Below are 14,606 nucleotides of genomic sequence, written 5' to 3' on the forward strand. Positions count from 1 at the left end.
TTTCTTGAAAGAGGAAAAGTATGAGAATAAAACAAACTGGAGAACTGTAGGAGTTAACAATTGGAAAAAAGGAACAGAAAAAATAAAGGAACATAAACAAACAGAAGCACATATGGTAAGCATGGTAAGGTGGAGCAACCTCAGACAAAGACCACTGGAAGAAGCTTTCAGGAGGGCAGACATAGAAGAAAAAGCCAAAAAAGAACAGGAGCGACAACGAAACAGGGAATTAATGACAAGGCTGGTAGACATCACACTGTATCTTGCACGGCAAGATGGGGCGTTCAGGGGTCATGATGAAAGTAGAACATCTTTGAACGAAGGACATTTCCTTGAACTTGTTCAGCTACTTGCAAAATATGATTCCACCCTCAAAAGGCACCTTGATGACATAAACCATATCCAGTCTCAACAGAAAAAACCACAGATGTCGCTGTTGTCCTATAAGACACAGAATGACATTATCAAGGCCCTTGCCACCTATGTCAGAAGAGTCATTCTCAAAGAAATAGATGAGTCAAAGTTATTCTCCATTCTCTTGGATGAGACCACTGATGTTTCCCATGTCGAACAAGTGTCCTTCGTTGTTCGCTTTGTCCATCAGATGGAAATCAAGGAGAGATTCTTACAAGTTTGCGATGTGACGGGAACAACAGGAAAGGAATTGGAGAATGTTGTAATGACACTCCTTGAGGAGAATGGACTGTAGTTGGAAGATGTCAGGGGCCAAGGCTACGATGGAGCTGCAAATATGAATGGAAGCTACAAGGGTCTGCAGTCGCGAATTCAGAGCCATAATGACAAAGCTTTATACGTGCACTGCCATGCCCACTGTCTGAACCTGGTCTTGGTTGAGAGTGCCAAATCAAACCAGCATTTTGTTAGGTTTTTCAACTTAGTGGAAAGTCTATACACATTTTTTGCCGGATCTACAAAACGCCATGCTGCGCTTGTTAAAATGCAACAGTCCATGTACCCTGACCAAAGGGTCTGTGAATTGAAAAGGCTGTCTGACACAAGGTGGGCATGCAGAGAAGACGCTCTGAGGTCCCTGAAGAAGGTTCTTTCTGCCGTCGTTAAGCTGCTTCGGAACATGGCTGACAGTGATCCACCAGACGCTGCAGCAGGTGATGCCCGGATGCTCCTGCGTAGCATAGATTTTGAGTTCATTCTATGCATGGAGATTACCACACCCATTTTCAATGAGACTGCCATCGCATCTGCTTCACTGCAGAAGAAAGACCTTGACTTGACAACATCATACACCATTGTGGAGGGAGTTATACAGAGAGTAAAAGCAATGAGGAAGGATGAGGAGTTCAAGGTCCTTTTTTCAAAGGCAAAAGGGAACTCAGAGGCAGCAGGAATTGAGGTTCCAGATGAAATTCCTGCACAAGCGAGACGCAGAAAGGTACCCCAAAAGTACAAATACAGCACCAAATCTGCTACGGAGGACTACCAAGCCCAAGACCTGGAGGAGCACTACCGGGGAAAGGTTTTCTTTACCTTCCTTGATACACTCCTAGGAGCTACACCGGAGGTTCAAGGGGAAGGATGAGACACCAACTGGGTTAATTCTTTCAGGCCTTCACTGCCTTACCATCCCAAGTCACTGGAAAGGCATGACAAATGACAGAGTTGCTCGATCTGTCAAAGATGTATGCAGATTTTATGATGTGGAGGAAGAAAATGTTGTCACCGAGCTCAAGGTGTTCCACTCATCATATGCTCTTCCCCCCAGCAATGTGAAAGCTTTGTTAAAGTGCCTGAAAGACAATGATGTGCAATCAGTTTTCCCTGGTCTGACTTTGCTACTAAAAACATATGCAACAATCCCGGTGACAACTGCTTCAGTAGAGCGATCATTCTCTAAACTGAAGCTAATAAAAACCCAGCTCAGAAACCGATGTGGGGAAAGTAGGCTCTCGGATCTTCTGCTGCTTTCCATCGAAAGGGATATTCCAATTGATTATAACGAGGTCATTGACATCTACAAACACATGGCCAAAAGAAGAATTCTCCTATGACTCCACCACCCACCATCTCCGTCCCCTGACAACTAAGCTCCCAAATCATAGCTTTCATTGTCATTATCACATCTGTTTGTGAAATACATGTTTATAGTTCCCTCTGTGTTTTGCTGTGTTTTGCTGTGTTTGTTGAATAAATATTGTAAATGTTTTATAGTTTCCTGTGTGGTTTTATCATAGAGGTGTAGTTATAATTGTAATTGTCAGTACCACATCATTAATTACTTTTATCTAGATCTCCTTATAATTTAATGCTTATCTTAATCAAGGATGAGGACTATTTCATCATACATGATGCATCATAGCTTTTGCACGCTGGTGGGGGCCCGTGTTGGGCAGAATGTGCCCTTTTAATTTTTTCGCCCCTGCCCTTCAAACAGTCTGAGTCCGCCACTGCCAGGGGATGTGACATCCAACCTGTAGTACCTCGCAAATGTGAGGGGAGAAGACCAGCTAGCTGCAGCGCAGATGTCTTGGATAGAGACTCCCTTGAACAGGGCCCAAGAGGTCGCGAGACCTCTAGTAGAATGTGCCCGTAAACCAGTCGGAACCTGAAGGCCTGAGCTGGAGTAGGCCAATGCAATGGCGTCCACTATCCAGTGAGAGAGTCTTTGTTTGGTGACAGGTTTGCCCCAGTGGGGCTTAGCCCAGGACACAAACAACTGATCCCCTTTTCTAAAGCTCCTTGTCCTTTCCACATATGTGTGTAAGGCACGGACAGGGCACAGCATGTGTAACCGCTGCTGTTCTGCAGAACCATAGGGAGGTGGCTGAAAAGCTGACAGTTCCACTGGGGAGCATGGTTTAACAACCTTTGGAACAAATGCAGGATTCGGTCTCAGCGTCACCCCAAGGTTCCCCGGGGTGAACCGCATACATGCTGGATGTACAGATAAAGCGTGAATATCACTTACACGTTTAGCTGTAGCCAAAGCCAATAACAGAGCCACCTTCAAGGATAACGTTTTCATGTCCACGTTATCCAATGGTTCAAAAGGATGACTAGAGAGGGCTCCAAGCACCACTGTTAGATCCCATGATGGTGACATAGTCTTAGAGACGGGCAGCAACCTCCGTGCACCCTTCATAAAACGACAAACCAGGGGGTGTTGGCCCACTGGTTTCCCATCAAATCCAACATGGCAAGCAGAAATAGCTGCCAAGTAAACTTTGACAGTAGAAAATGCCCTCTTTTGATCAATCAAGTCCTGCAGGAAGGACAGGACTGTACCAACTGGACATTGAAAAGGGATTTCCTGTGCCTTAGCACACCAATCCTCAAACAATCTCCACTTACAGTCATAAAGAGACCTAGTGGATGATGCTCTGGCATTCTGAATTGTGTTAACAACATTCTGTGATAATCCAGTCAGGCTCAAATTAAACCACTCACGGGCCAAGCCCACAGGGCGAGGCGCTCCGGATGAGGGTGAAATATCTGTCCGCACGCCTGGGAGAGCAGGTCCCTGCGCAGCGGGAGAGGCCATGGGTGACCGTGGAGGAGCTGTCTCACTTCCGCCAGCCAGTGCATGGACGGCCAGTGAGGAGCGATCAAAATTAGTGACAGACGATTCTCCCGCACCCTGAGCAGTGTCGGGGGAATCAGAGCCAGAGGTGGAAAAGCGTAAAGCAGGACGCGCGGCCACTCGTGAGCGAACGCATCCAGCCCCAGCGGTGCGCTCTGGTCGTGCAGGGAGAAGAACAGTGGGCACTGTGTGTTCCCCCTCGACGCAAACAGATCCACTGTTGCGCGGCCGAAATGTGACCAAATCTGATCTACTACAGCCGGGTGAAGTTTCCACTCCGCATAGAGAGGATTTCCCCTGGACAAAAGGTCCGCACCCACATTCTGAATTCCGGGAACGTGGGTCACTCTCACTGAGAGGAGATGCTCCTCGCCCCATAATATCAGTCTGCGTGCAAGAGTGTGTAACTCAGTGTTAATTTTGGCAGCTATTTTTGATTTAGTCTTAGTCTTAGTCTTTTGACGAAAATGCATATTAGTTTTAGTCACCTTTTAGTCATTTTAATCCTTCTTAGTTTTAGTCTAGTTTTAGTCGACGAAAACAAATTACATTTTAGTCTAGTTTTAGTCGACGAAAACTAATTCCATTTTAGTCTAGTTTTAGTCACATTTAATAGCCACATTAAACTCCTTTTCTATAAAAACATATAGCTGCAGCCTAATAGCTTAAAAATATATATTTAATTTTAAATGTGAAAACAAAAAGGGAGAGCAGGTCAGACTGGAGCCGGACACAGAAACTGAACATCGGTACAAACCAACTGCAGCTTCTGCTCTGATGAAGAAGCTGCTGCGCTGATCTCTGAGCAGCTGAGACCATAGAAACTCTGGTTTTCACTGTTTCCATAGTTAAGAAGCAGTCGGTCACTGAGAGGCTGCTCCACGAGAACGCGCTCTGCTTTCACTGTGTCTCTCTGAGCGAGTGCGCGAGGCGGGGGGCGGAGCTACGGACCGGAGCGCTATCTGGGAGCGCACAGGCACACACACACACACACACACACACAGATTCACTCGCCCGCTCCTGATACTTCATGACGGCCTGATACGATGATGTTTTAAAAATTATTGTGACTTAGTCAACCACCAACATTTTCGTCTCGTCTCGTCTTGTCAACGAAAATTAAAATAGATTTCGTCATAGTTTTTATTTTCAAAGATTCGTTTTCGTTACGTCTTCGTCTCGTCTTCGTCATGGAAAAAAGGTCGTTAACGAATATATTTCGTCATCGTCTTCGTCAACGAAATTAACACTGGTGTAACTGTAGGTAACGTAGACCCCCCTGACGATTGATATACGCCACCGTGGTCGTATTGTCCGTCCTCACTAACACATGATGTCCCCGGAGGAACGGCAGAAAATGTTTCAGCGTCAGAAACACTGCCATCAACTCCAGATAATTTATATGGGCATGTTTGAGATCCGTGCTCCACATCCCATTCGCGGATCTGCCCTCGAACAGACCGCCCCAGCCTGACAGGCTGGCGTCCGTTGTGACCACTTTTCTGGCAGATATTGCGCCCATGCGCACCCCCGCTGTCAACATAGACGGGCGTTGCCATGGTAGCAGCGCGAGGGCGCAGGACGCGCAAGCCGTCACACTGCGGCGTCTGTGGCGCACAGGATCCAGTCTGAGAGAAGCCACCCAGCGCTGAAAATCTCTCATGTACAGTCTGCCCAGCCTCACCACCAATATTGTTGAGGCCATCAGTCCCAATAACCTGAGGCACAGTCCGTACGTGACCCGACGTGTTATGGCAAAATGAGAGAGAGTGGACCTGAAAGTGTGCACTCTCTCGGCTGACAGGCGAGCCGTGTAGGTTAGTGAATTTAACGTGAGACCCAGAAAGGCAATTTCCTGACTCGGCGTTAACACACTCTTTTCCCTGTTCACCACAAAACCGAGATCGGCCAGGTGTGTCAGTACAATGCTCGTGTGCGCCGCAGCCTCTTGCTCTGAGCGCGCCAGCAGCAGCCAGTCGTCCAGATAAGTGGCCACGCGTATACCCCGCTCCCTGAGGGGGGCTATAGCGGCGTCGACACATTTTACAAAGACCCTCGGGCTCAGTGACAGGCCAAATGGGAGTACCAGGTACTCGTACACTGTGTCCTGAAAAGCGAACCTCAGATATTTCCTGTGCGGAGGATAAATGGGAATGTGAAAATACGCGTCTTTCAGATCGATTGATGTGAACCAGTCCCCCGGTCGGATCAAACGTATCAGCGTTGAGTGTGTCAGCATGCGAAACTTGTATCTCCTGAGATACGAGTTCAAAATGCGAAGGTCCAGGATGGGACGTAATGAGGTCCCCCCTTTCTTTGGGACCAGGAAATACCTCGAATAGAAACCCTCCAGTCCCTGACTGTGTGGCACTATTCGTATGGCTCTTTTGTTTAATAGAGCTGATATTTCTTCCCGTAACACCCGGGCCGACTCTCCCTGCGCACGGGAAGAGACGAGGCCGGGAAAACGGGGGGGCATTGTGGCGAATTGAAGCCTGTAGCCTTTGGCCAGTGTTCTCAATACCCATTCTGACGCTGTGCATGCTTTCCAACTCTCTAGCCTCAAAGTTAGGGGTGAGTGAAGCTCTGTCTGACACAGACGATCTTTGGGGGCCCATACCAGCTGCGCTCTTCCGAGTATCACTACGCATGCGCGGTCTGATAGGATCGGAGCGAGCGGAACGGGATGTTTCACCACAGGTGGGACGCTGTTTCCCCCTTGTGGTGTTATGGGGAACAACAGTGTGCTCTGCACCTCTGTGTTTCTTTGTTTTTGTTTTTGTGTTTTTATGATTTTGCAACCCTGCGCCCTCGGCTGTGAGCCTGGATACGTCAGTGGAAAACTTTTTATTAACACAAACTCTGTGTGCGTGCTTGTGAGACATTGATGTGGCGTTGAACAATCCCACATCTGAAACATGTCTCTTCGCCTCTTCACTGGGACGCACGAACTGAGCTCTGGGCCCACGCGTCGCCGAGAGGGATGGGTGGCACTGGGTAATTTCTCCCCTAACACACGGGATAGCTGGGCTGCCAGTGAACAGGGAACGGGTGGCAGCTCCGCTCGCGGTTGGGTTAACCGCTAAGTCGCCTTCTTCTTCCGCCTGGCCTGCTGACTGGGTGTCGGGCCCGGTTGAGCAGTCTGGGTTGACGGGGAATAGAAGGGCTTTCTCGGCCAAGCGGGCTTCGTTTCCGTGGGGCCGTTGGTGTTCGCACCCGGTTGAGCCCTGGGGCGCTTCGGGATGCGAAAAGCAGGAGCGGCGCTCCTAGAGTCAACCTGAGCGAAAGTCTGCCGGGGGGGCGGAGGCGCCGCGGCAGGTGTTTTCCTCGGAAGGCAGAGCTGTAGCGCCTCATCCTCCTTTTTCTTCGCCTCACAGCGCTTTTGCATTGAGGCGAGGGCGGAGCCGAAGACACCCTCGGGGACAATAGGCATGTCCAGGATGTCCTCCTTCTCTCTATCGGACAGATTGGTCAGATTCAGCCATCTCGTCCTCTCTTGTAACACCAACATCGACATGCACTTGCCTGCCGCCTGTACAGCGCATCGCTGGACGCGTAGGCAGATATCCGCGATTGTGGTGATCTCGTCCCACGCGGAACTTTCGGGCATGTCGGCTATGTCGTCAAAAAACTCCGCTTGGTAAGCTGACAACATGGAGGTGACGTTGAGAGCCCTCACCATCAAAGCCGCTGCTTTATAAGCTCGCTCAGTCATGGCAGATTGGAAGCGATCGGCTTTCGTGGGAAGTGTGGGGGCCCTGGATGAGGCAGCTGACAGCCGTGGATGAAGGTGTGCTGCCACCAGGGGCTCCATGGGAGGCATGCGGGCCATGGCATGCTTATCCATCCCCTCAATATCCAAGGAAGACGCACCTTGAATGGTGGTTTTGCTGGAGTAAGGGTTCTGCTTCCATGAGGCGGTAACTTCCTCCAGGAGTTCCGGGAACACCGGGAGAAGTTGTCTCGCAGCCCTCTTTGCTTGGGGTAATTTCTTCCCCTCGTAGCGGGACCTTGAGGCCTCCGCCACGACCGCGGGCCATGGAATCTTCAGTCTCTCTGCGGCGCGTTTACACACATCGTGCATGTCGCCACTGGGCTGGGGCGTAATTGTCCCAACCGAGCCCTTTGCAGGGCTTGGAGAGCTGAGAGCCTGTGAAGGTGGGACAAAGCAGGATTCATAATCCTCGTCGTCACCGTCCGACACCAGACAATCCCCGCCGTCGAACTCATCCTCCTCCTCATAATCCAACATGAGGGGTGGCTCTGTTAGCGGGTCAAGCAAATCCAGCGTGGAGCCCCAGTGCCGAATCTCTGATTCGGGAGCGTCCTCCTCGTCCACACCGGGTTGGGGTTCCTCGGTATTGGCACTGGAAAGGATCGGGTCCCTCTCAGAGACGCTAGCTTGGCGTGCTAGTCGTCGGCGGAGACTCTTCGCTGTGAAGCGGGCGCAGTCGGCGCACGAGCTCGCGTTGCTGACAGCGGCGCGGGCATGTTCCAGCCCGAGACACGCGGAGCAGACCTGGTGAGTGTCCATGCTCGATATTTTATTTCCACAGGTGCACAGGCGATGTGCATCGCCTGGTTGCGAGGTGGAAGGAAGCTTTGCAGCTTGATCCATTTAGCTTGGTGTGCTAAAGGGGAGCGAATTATCTGGGATGATAGTCGCTGTTAGCTAGCTCCGGTGGCAGGCAGTGTTGTGACCGCAGGCTCCCGGTGCCGTTTAGCTATTCAAATAGAAGCAACTACCTATGGTGAAGGCAGTCGGATCGGCGTTTATTCCACTAGCGTCCGGCGATGGAGGTGTTAGCTCCGGTCTGTGGACAGCAGCTAGTTAGCATCAACGCCGATTAGAAAAATGCTTGTTCGTGAAGCGAGAAGAGGTGTTTGAATGACGTGTGACGCCGCGTCCACCGTATTTAAGGTGCTGCACCTTGACGCGGACGTCACGACTGCCAGCCTATCAGGGCTGGCGAATTGGAATAAGTGCTTCTGTGAATACGCGCGAGGGGCGTATCCCATAGTGAGACATCGAAACGAATGCTAAGAAAGAGAACCAGTGTTGACTTGGAGACTGGAAAATACTCAGGTTTAAGAAAGACTGAATCAATGACTAATTGAGTGACTAATGGTTTACTGTATAGGTATTTTGGTGAAAAAGCAATGTTATTCTTACAAGCAATCAGATTACAACGGTATTCTTGTTACATGGTACATAAACATTAGATAGGCACAGCTTCATGAGTTGTAAAGAATAAAATGAATCTGTAAATTTCCTGGATTGCCTTATTGTATAATATACTGAATTACACATACAAACTTACTTTCAACACATTGGAGAAACTCCCTAAATTTTACCACCATCAACTCCTCCCTAGCTCTTCTGTTGCTCCCCAGTACAGAGTAGCTTGGTTTGAGAATACCAGCTACAAAATCAGCTTCTAGACCTTTGTCCTCTCCTGGTATGTCAAACAGCACACGCAAGCTGGGGTTCTCTCTCAGGAGTGATAAAACCTGGAGGGAAATTCAACACCATAAATGAAAGGCCATAAAAATGAGTAGTTATGGTTAAATATGGCATTTTTTAAGTAATTTTACCACAGCACGGAGCAAATATAATACAGAACTGTGAGGTAAATCTTACTCCATAGTGGGACAAGCCATCAATGAGTTGATCAAGACAGCTCTGCCATTGCACAACAGTATGGTATAGAACTGCATGGTGACTACGAGTGGAAGACCCTCAAGTTGATATCGCCATGAGTCACAGCAGCTGACTGCTTTCTCCAAATCGTCCTGCAAGGTTGCCTGTTGAACCTAAATATTACAGATCAAATCTTAAAATCTTATTTTATCAAATGACTGCATTTAATCAACATTTACAGAAGTACTATGTAGACTGTGCATTTCACTTACTTACACTTACACTTAGTTACTTACCTATGACAAGAAAAGTTTGAATTTTTAGTTATAATTTGGTAATATGAAACCAAAATTATTTAGATAATGCATTCCACCAAAATAAAAGTAACTGTACTGCTGTGGAATAGTAAAAAAAAAGCAAATGCTTACTACAATAGTCTTCAGATCAGAATATTGCGCATTACCTTTATGAGGTTCTCCCTTAAATCAGGGTCACCTATATTATCAGGTGTCACATGAACTTGAAGGATGTCCCCAGACACAATGTAGTCCACTACACTCGGGGACAGGAATGCATGTGGTTCACCCCCTTGTATTATTATTGTAGACATCATCCTGCCAATGGTTCGATACAGTCCATTTTGCAAGTGGAGAATGTTCAGTCTTGGTGTGCATCCTTTTGGTGTGCCTGAAAGATTAAATAAATTAACACTACATTCTGTATTATGTACTCTGGCATTTCCAAACCAATATTTGTGGCCAGGTAAACACAAAATATATTATATATATATATATTTATAATAAACCTTCAAAAGCTCCACTGTCTTGGAAGATAGCCTTCACCAGTAATCGGAAAAACTCTCGTCTGGGACCTCCAAGGTCAGCAGCATCTTCCTCAGCATCATGTTCATCGCTTGCAAATGTGACATAGAGCATGTCACAGCTTTCTGCTAAACTGGTTCTCTTAAACACACGTAAGGCTGTGGTCCAAACATTGGCTCGACTGATATAGATCTGTCTTGTTCCCGATGTAATAACTCTCTCACTGTGAGCTTGTAGAAGGCCTGCAATTTCTTCTTTGCTCAGCATTTTAGATGACCTATATTAAAAAAGACAATGACAAAGATAAACAGACCTTTGGCTATCTCTGCATTTACTCCACTATCACCTTCAGTGCATGATGATATAACTGTTCCATGTTGTTTGCGATGTTTACACTGGTGTAAACAAGATATTGACCATAATAAAAAATTACTTGTAACGCTTACTTTAAAATATTGACAGCAGGTCCATCACACTCTTCACACGCTGAATTGCCTCTTCAAGAGCCTCATCTTCCTCCAGATAAACAGGGCTGAGCAAACAAAGATAAACAGGGACAACAGAAAATTCAGCAGAAAGCCCAGAGAGAGCGAGAGAGCGAGAGAGACTTATATCAGAGGTTCAAAATGTAAATAGACCAACATTGACACTGCTGTATTTCTATGAAGCCCAAACAATATCTTACACAAATTCTGCCACATTATAAGGAAACAATTGTCTCGGGTCCCCTGCCTGGCCCTGATTTTCACTCTCTCGAGTGCTGCTCTCTGTCTCCTGACATCTGGCCTCACTGTCCCTCGGTGGTGAAGGCATTGTACTCCGCACTGCATAAAGAAAGGAGGTCAAAGGGAAATATTTTTGTAATGATGTTAATCTAATTTTATCTAAGTGCAACTTAACCCTAATTCCATCTTTTTAAGTGTGTTTCCTTTAAAAGGCAGCCTTTAAGGATTTAGGGTGAAGCAAAACTGAATGAGATGAGCTAGGTTTGAGAGTTGCCTCTCCCTTTCAGTACAAATGACTGAATTGTGCTACTAAGCTCAGTCTACACCTCTTATAATGACTTGTAGGTAGATGAATCAAGACATCCAATCCAAATACAGTTTACAGGTTGCTTACAGTGATCCAATTGAGGCTGACAAAACAAAAACAAAAAACAAACTGGTGCTTAAATTCTGCCAGGTTGGCATTTAACGTTAAGCTTTGGTCACACTACATGACTTTCAAAGTCTTAAGATCACTGTACTGTTCACACTACACGACTGTCTTGTACTCAGGGGTGTTGTGAGCAGAGGAGCAGAGGGCAACCATAGCACAATGCCCGGGAACCAAGTCCAGATTTGAAAAGTGTTTTAACCTACTTCTTCTTTGACGCGGTGGACTTTCTTGCAGTCTGTCATTTTCATTCCCTTGACTGATGAGCTCACTTTCTCTTGTGGAAGGTGACACTGTATGAACTAAATTACATGATGTTATGGACAAAAGAGGGGAAAATATATATCAGTAATTGGAAACAAAGTACTTAACATTTCTAATTACCCATATCTGAATTTTGGGATGAGCCGAATTAGAACATTTTTTTTTATAAATAAATGATAAAGTCAATGCAGTGAGAAAATAACTGTTGACTGTGCTAACAACCTGTTGCGAAACAACATTTCAAATTCTCAGACCCACCTTTCCTTCTCCGGCACACAGGACTTTCAAGGTCACTATCGGAGAGTTCCTCAGGTTCCTCCTGGAGAAAAAAAAACATGTTATGTGTGATATATAATACATCAAGTCAGAGGCAATGCAGAAGTATTTAACACTAAGTTAACCTGAAAAAAGGCTATGTCATTTATTTAAATAAGACTGAGTATTCAAATGCCAGTTCACGGCACTTAACTGGAGCAAGGCCATGGAACTGGTCAGCTAGTTGTTTCAAGTGTTTGGCCAGCTCCTCCTCCATCTCATCTGTGAATATTCTTATATATTTACCTCAGCTACTGCACCCCAGGCTACTGATTTTACTTTCCCTTTCTCTTTTTTCTTTATGAATCTTTTGAGGGTTGTCTTATCAATATTTCTATCCCTTCCAGCTTTTCTTAGGGACTTCTTTCCTTGCATGACCTCAGCGGCTGCACTCTCCATCTCTGCGAGGGGTGTTTGGCCCCAGGTTGTCTTCCTGGTGTATAGTTTCTTGGCATGATGGCTTTTCTACAATGTTTATGACATTAAAAATAAAACATATATAATTTAATATAACACTAGAATATTTTTAAGACTAAACTTAACTTGTGCTTCATGGTGGGGTAAAGTGAGACAGTGTCCCACTTTACCCAACAGCCACCGTTTTAGAAAAAACATCTCTTAGCAATTCAGGCTAATCTTCAGCTAGCATCAATCACATGGTTTTATATGTTGGAAGTTCACCAACATGTATGATATACGTTTTTTTACCTGATTCAATTTGTTTTGACACAACAGTTGATTAAGTTCAAAGCAGGAAAATTTGTTTTTGCATGCAAAAAACAATTTTTGGTGAAAAAACATACTTTCCACAGCACCAGCACCAACTTCTCCTTCATGGAAAATTCATTGAAAACATGGTGGCCATGCCACTGCCATTTATAAACATACATCTTGCATCTTGCATCTGAGCTATTAAAGTAATTCACAGATTCATGTTTTATTTTAAACATGCATGTAGAAGAGACAGTGAATCCCCAAGCCATCTTTGGATGGCACACATACGCCCACATTAGTGAGATGTCGGACCCTGATGAGTAGCACACAACTTATCTAATCTTGGACGGATGGAGGTTGTCAGGCAGAGGGTCATATCAGCCTCCCAATATGTTGGATGCATGTAAATGTGTATTTAAAGACATTTAAATTTGTGGGGGGGAAATTGGTTCGAAAATAATAACAATTTTTTTTTTTTAATAAAAAATTTAAAAAATTGTCTAATCAATCAAAGATTTCGTGACCCCCCTGCAGTACCTCCGCGGACCCCCTAGGGGTCGCGGACCCCCTGTTGAAGACCTCTGCCTTACATGATATATCATTTGATAAAAATCTAATTTGAGAAAAATCCTGCACTTAACTTACCTGCTTGTTTGAAAAGAAAGATGGCGGCAACCAGGCGAAGAAATTCCGCCGGAGAAAACAGAAGTTGACGTCATGACGTCAGACGCAAAATGGTTAACTTAAATGAGGCGCTTTGACTCCAATAAGAAATGTGCATTAAAGGAACAAGCTGTTTTATTAAGTTGATAAATTACACAAATGTGGACTGCCACCACTAAAGCAGAAAACGAAGTGAGATTCACTCAAAACTTTACATTACTTCAACTATTACTCAAATCCACTTTTTAGACTGACCCATCTGTAGGACTCAACAGCTGAAAGATTTTATTTAAACTTAATTGAATCGGGTGTTACCAATTGAAGTAATTCAATTAAGTTGGTCTAACTGATTTATTTTTTGAGTGCAGAAATAAGAGATACATGAATCATCTTCAGAGCTGTACATACTATGTCAGAAATTTCTTCCACCTAGACGCTGATTCACCTCAGTGTGTCTCACCAGCTCTTGGCCACGCATATCGATTGTGTTCTTCCTCCTGCCAGCAGCCAGGTCAATAGGAAAGCTGTACCTCAGGAGTGCAGCGGCCGTTAGTAACCAATCCTGTCATACCGGTTTACAAAAATAGTCAACATTCTGTGACCCCTCTTAGAAGTGGTTAAACACCATACTATGAAAACTTTTTCAAAGCATTTCTTTTAAATATATAAATTGTCCCTGAATACCGACCAGAGATTTAAGATATCATTTTTGGCCACTTTTAAAAATCTGCTTGTTCAGATTCCCCAAACCTTCAGGCTGAAGGAAAAAAAAGGCTTCATCTTTACTGCTACTCTCCTACGTCAGAAACAAATTGACCTGAGCAGAGTATATTGGTGGTCCGTCAGCGTTTCTCCATGCTGACAACTGTGTAACTCAATATCCTCCCCAGTGTATTTTAGCATTGCTCCATTAGAAAGGTGGTGTTTAGCATTAAACTCAGATGGGATCCTGTATTTCTGCTCAATTCTCAAGTAGAGCCTGAGGCCCATATATTTATCGGTAATGATTCCTCAGATGTTATTATCAAACCCTTATGACAAATAAATGTAAAAACTTATAGAAAATGTATACTTTTTTTACTGTAAAACACAAATAGGGGAGAGCGGGGTAATGTGGGACATTTTTTACATTTGTTCCCCTCGAGCTAAAATGATATATCAGTAAAATGTACACATTTCCAATTAATTCAGGATGTTTTCTAGCAATGGAAAGGATCAGAATGTCTTCAGGACAAAGGGCAGTGAAAATATGATTGTTTTAAAAAAAGTGGTCTTGTGTCCCACTTTACCCCGGCTACGGGGTAAACTACCATAACAACACATGTTGTAATAGTTAAAATCCTGACAGCTAGATTGACAACCACTAATATCAGACTAGTAACAGAATCATGGGGATTGGTCAATTAAGCACATTTATGATTCATGTGATCTCTTGCACACCCTAGCTTACCTGCACATTGTTTCTCTGTCCAATTGG

The 14,606-nt window shown here is 45.3% G+C and overlaps 1 protein-coding gene across 1 annotated transcript; it reads right to left on the minus strand.

The window, feature by feature from the left end:
* Window positions 1–2,476: 2,476 nt before the first annotated feature.
* Window positions 2,477–8,090, minus strand: LOC128439559 (uncharacterized). The gene is made up of 3 exons (XM_053421937.1): window positions 6,674–8,090; window positions 4,832–6,274; window positions 2,477–3,983 (listed from the first exon to the last, which is right to left on the minus strand). The coding sequence occupies exons 1-3, from the start codon at window positions 8,088–8,090 to the stop codon at window positions 3,406–3,408; spliced, it is 3,438 nt and encodes a 1,145-aa protein (XP_053277912.1). The 3' UTR covers window positions 2,477–3,405.
* Window positions 8,091–14,606: the final 6,516 nt, after the last annotated feature.

This window comes from Pleuronectes platessa, chromosome 1, assembly GCF_947347685.1.
Source record: "Pleuronectes platessa chromosome 1, fPlePla1.1, whole genome shotgun sequence".
Taxonomy (NCBI): domain Eukaryota; kingdom Metazoa; phylum Chordata; class Actinopteri; order Pleuronectiformes; family Pleuronectidae; genus Pleuronectes; species Pleuronectes platessa.

Coding starts and splice junctions, on each gene's coding strand:
- LOC128439559 (XM_053421937.1), bottom strand. CDS start 8,090: ATGGACACTCACCAGGTCTGCTCCGCGTGTCTCGGGCTGGAACATGCC. Junction 6,275..6,673: donor TCAACCGGGCCCGACACCCA/GTCAGCAGGCCA, acceptor TAACACCACAAG/GGGGAAACAGCGTCCCACCT. Junction 3,984..4,831: donor GTATATCAATCGTCAGGGGG/GTCTACGTTACC, acceptor AATCAAAAATAG/CTGCCAAAATTAACACTGAG.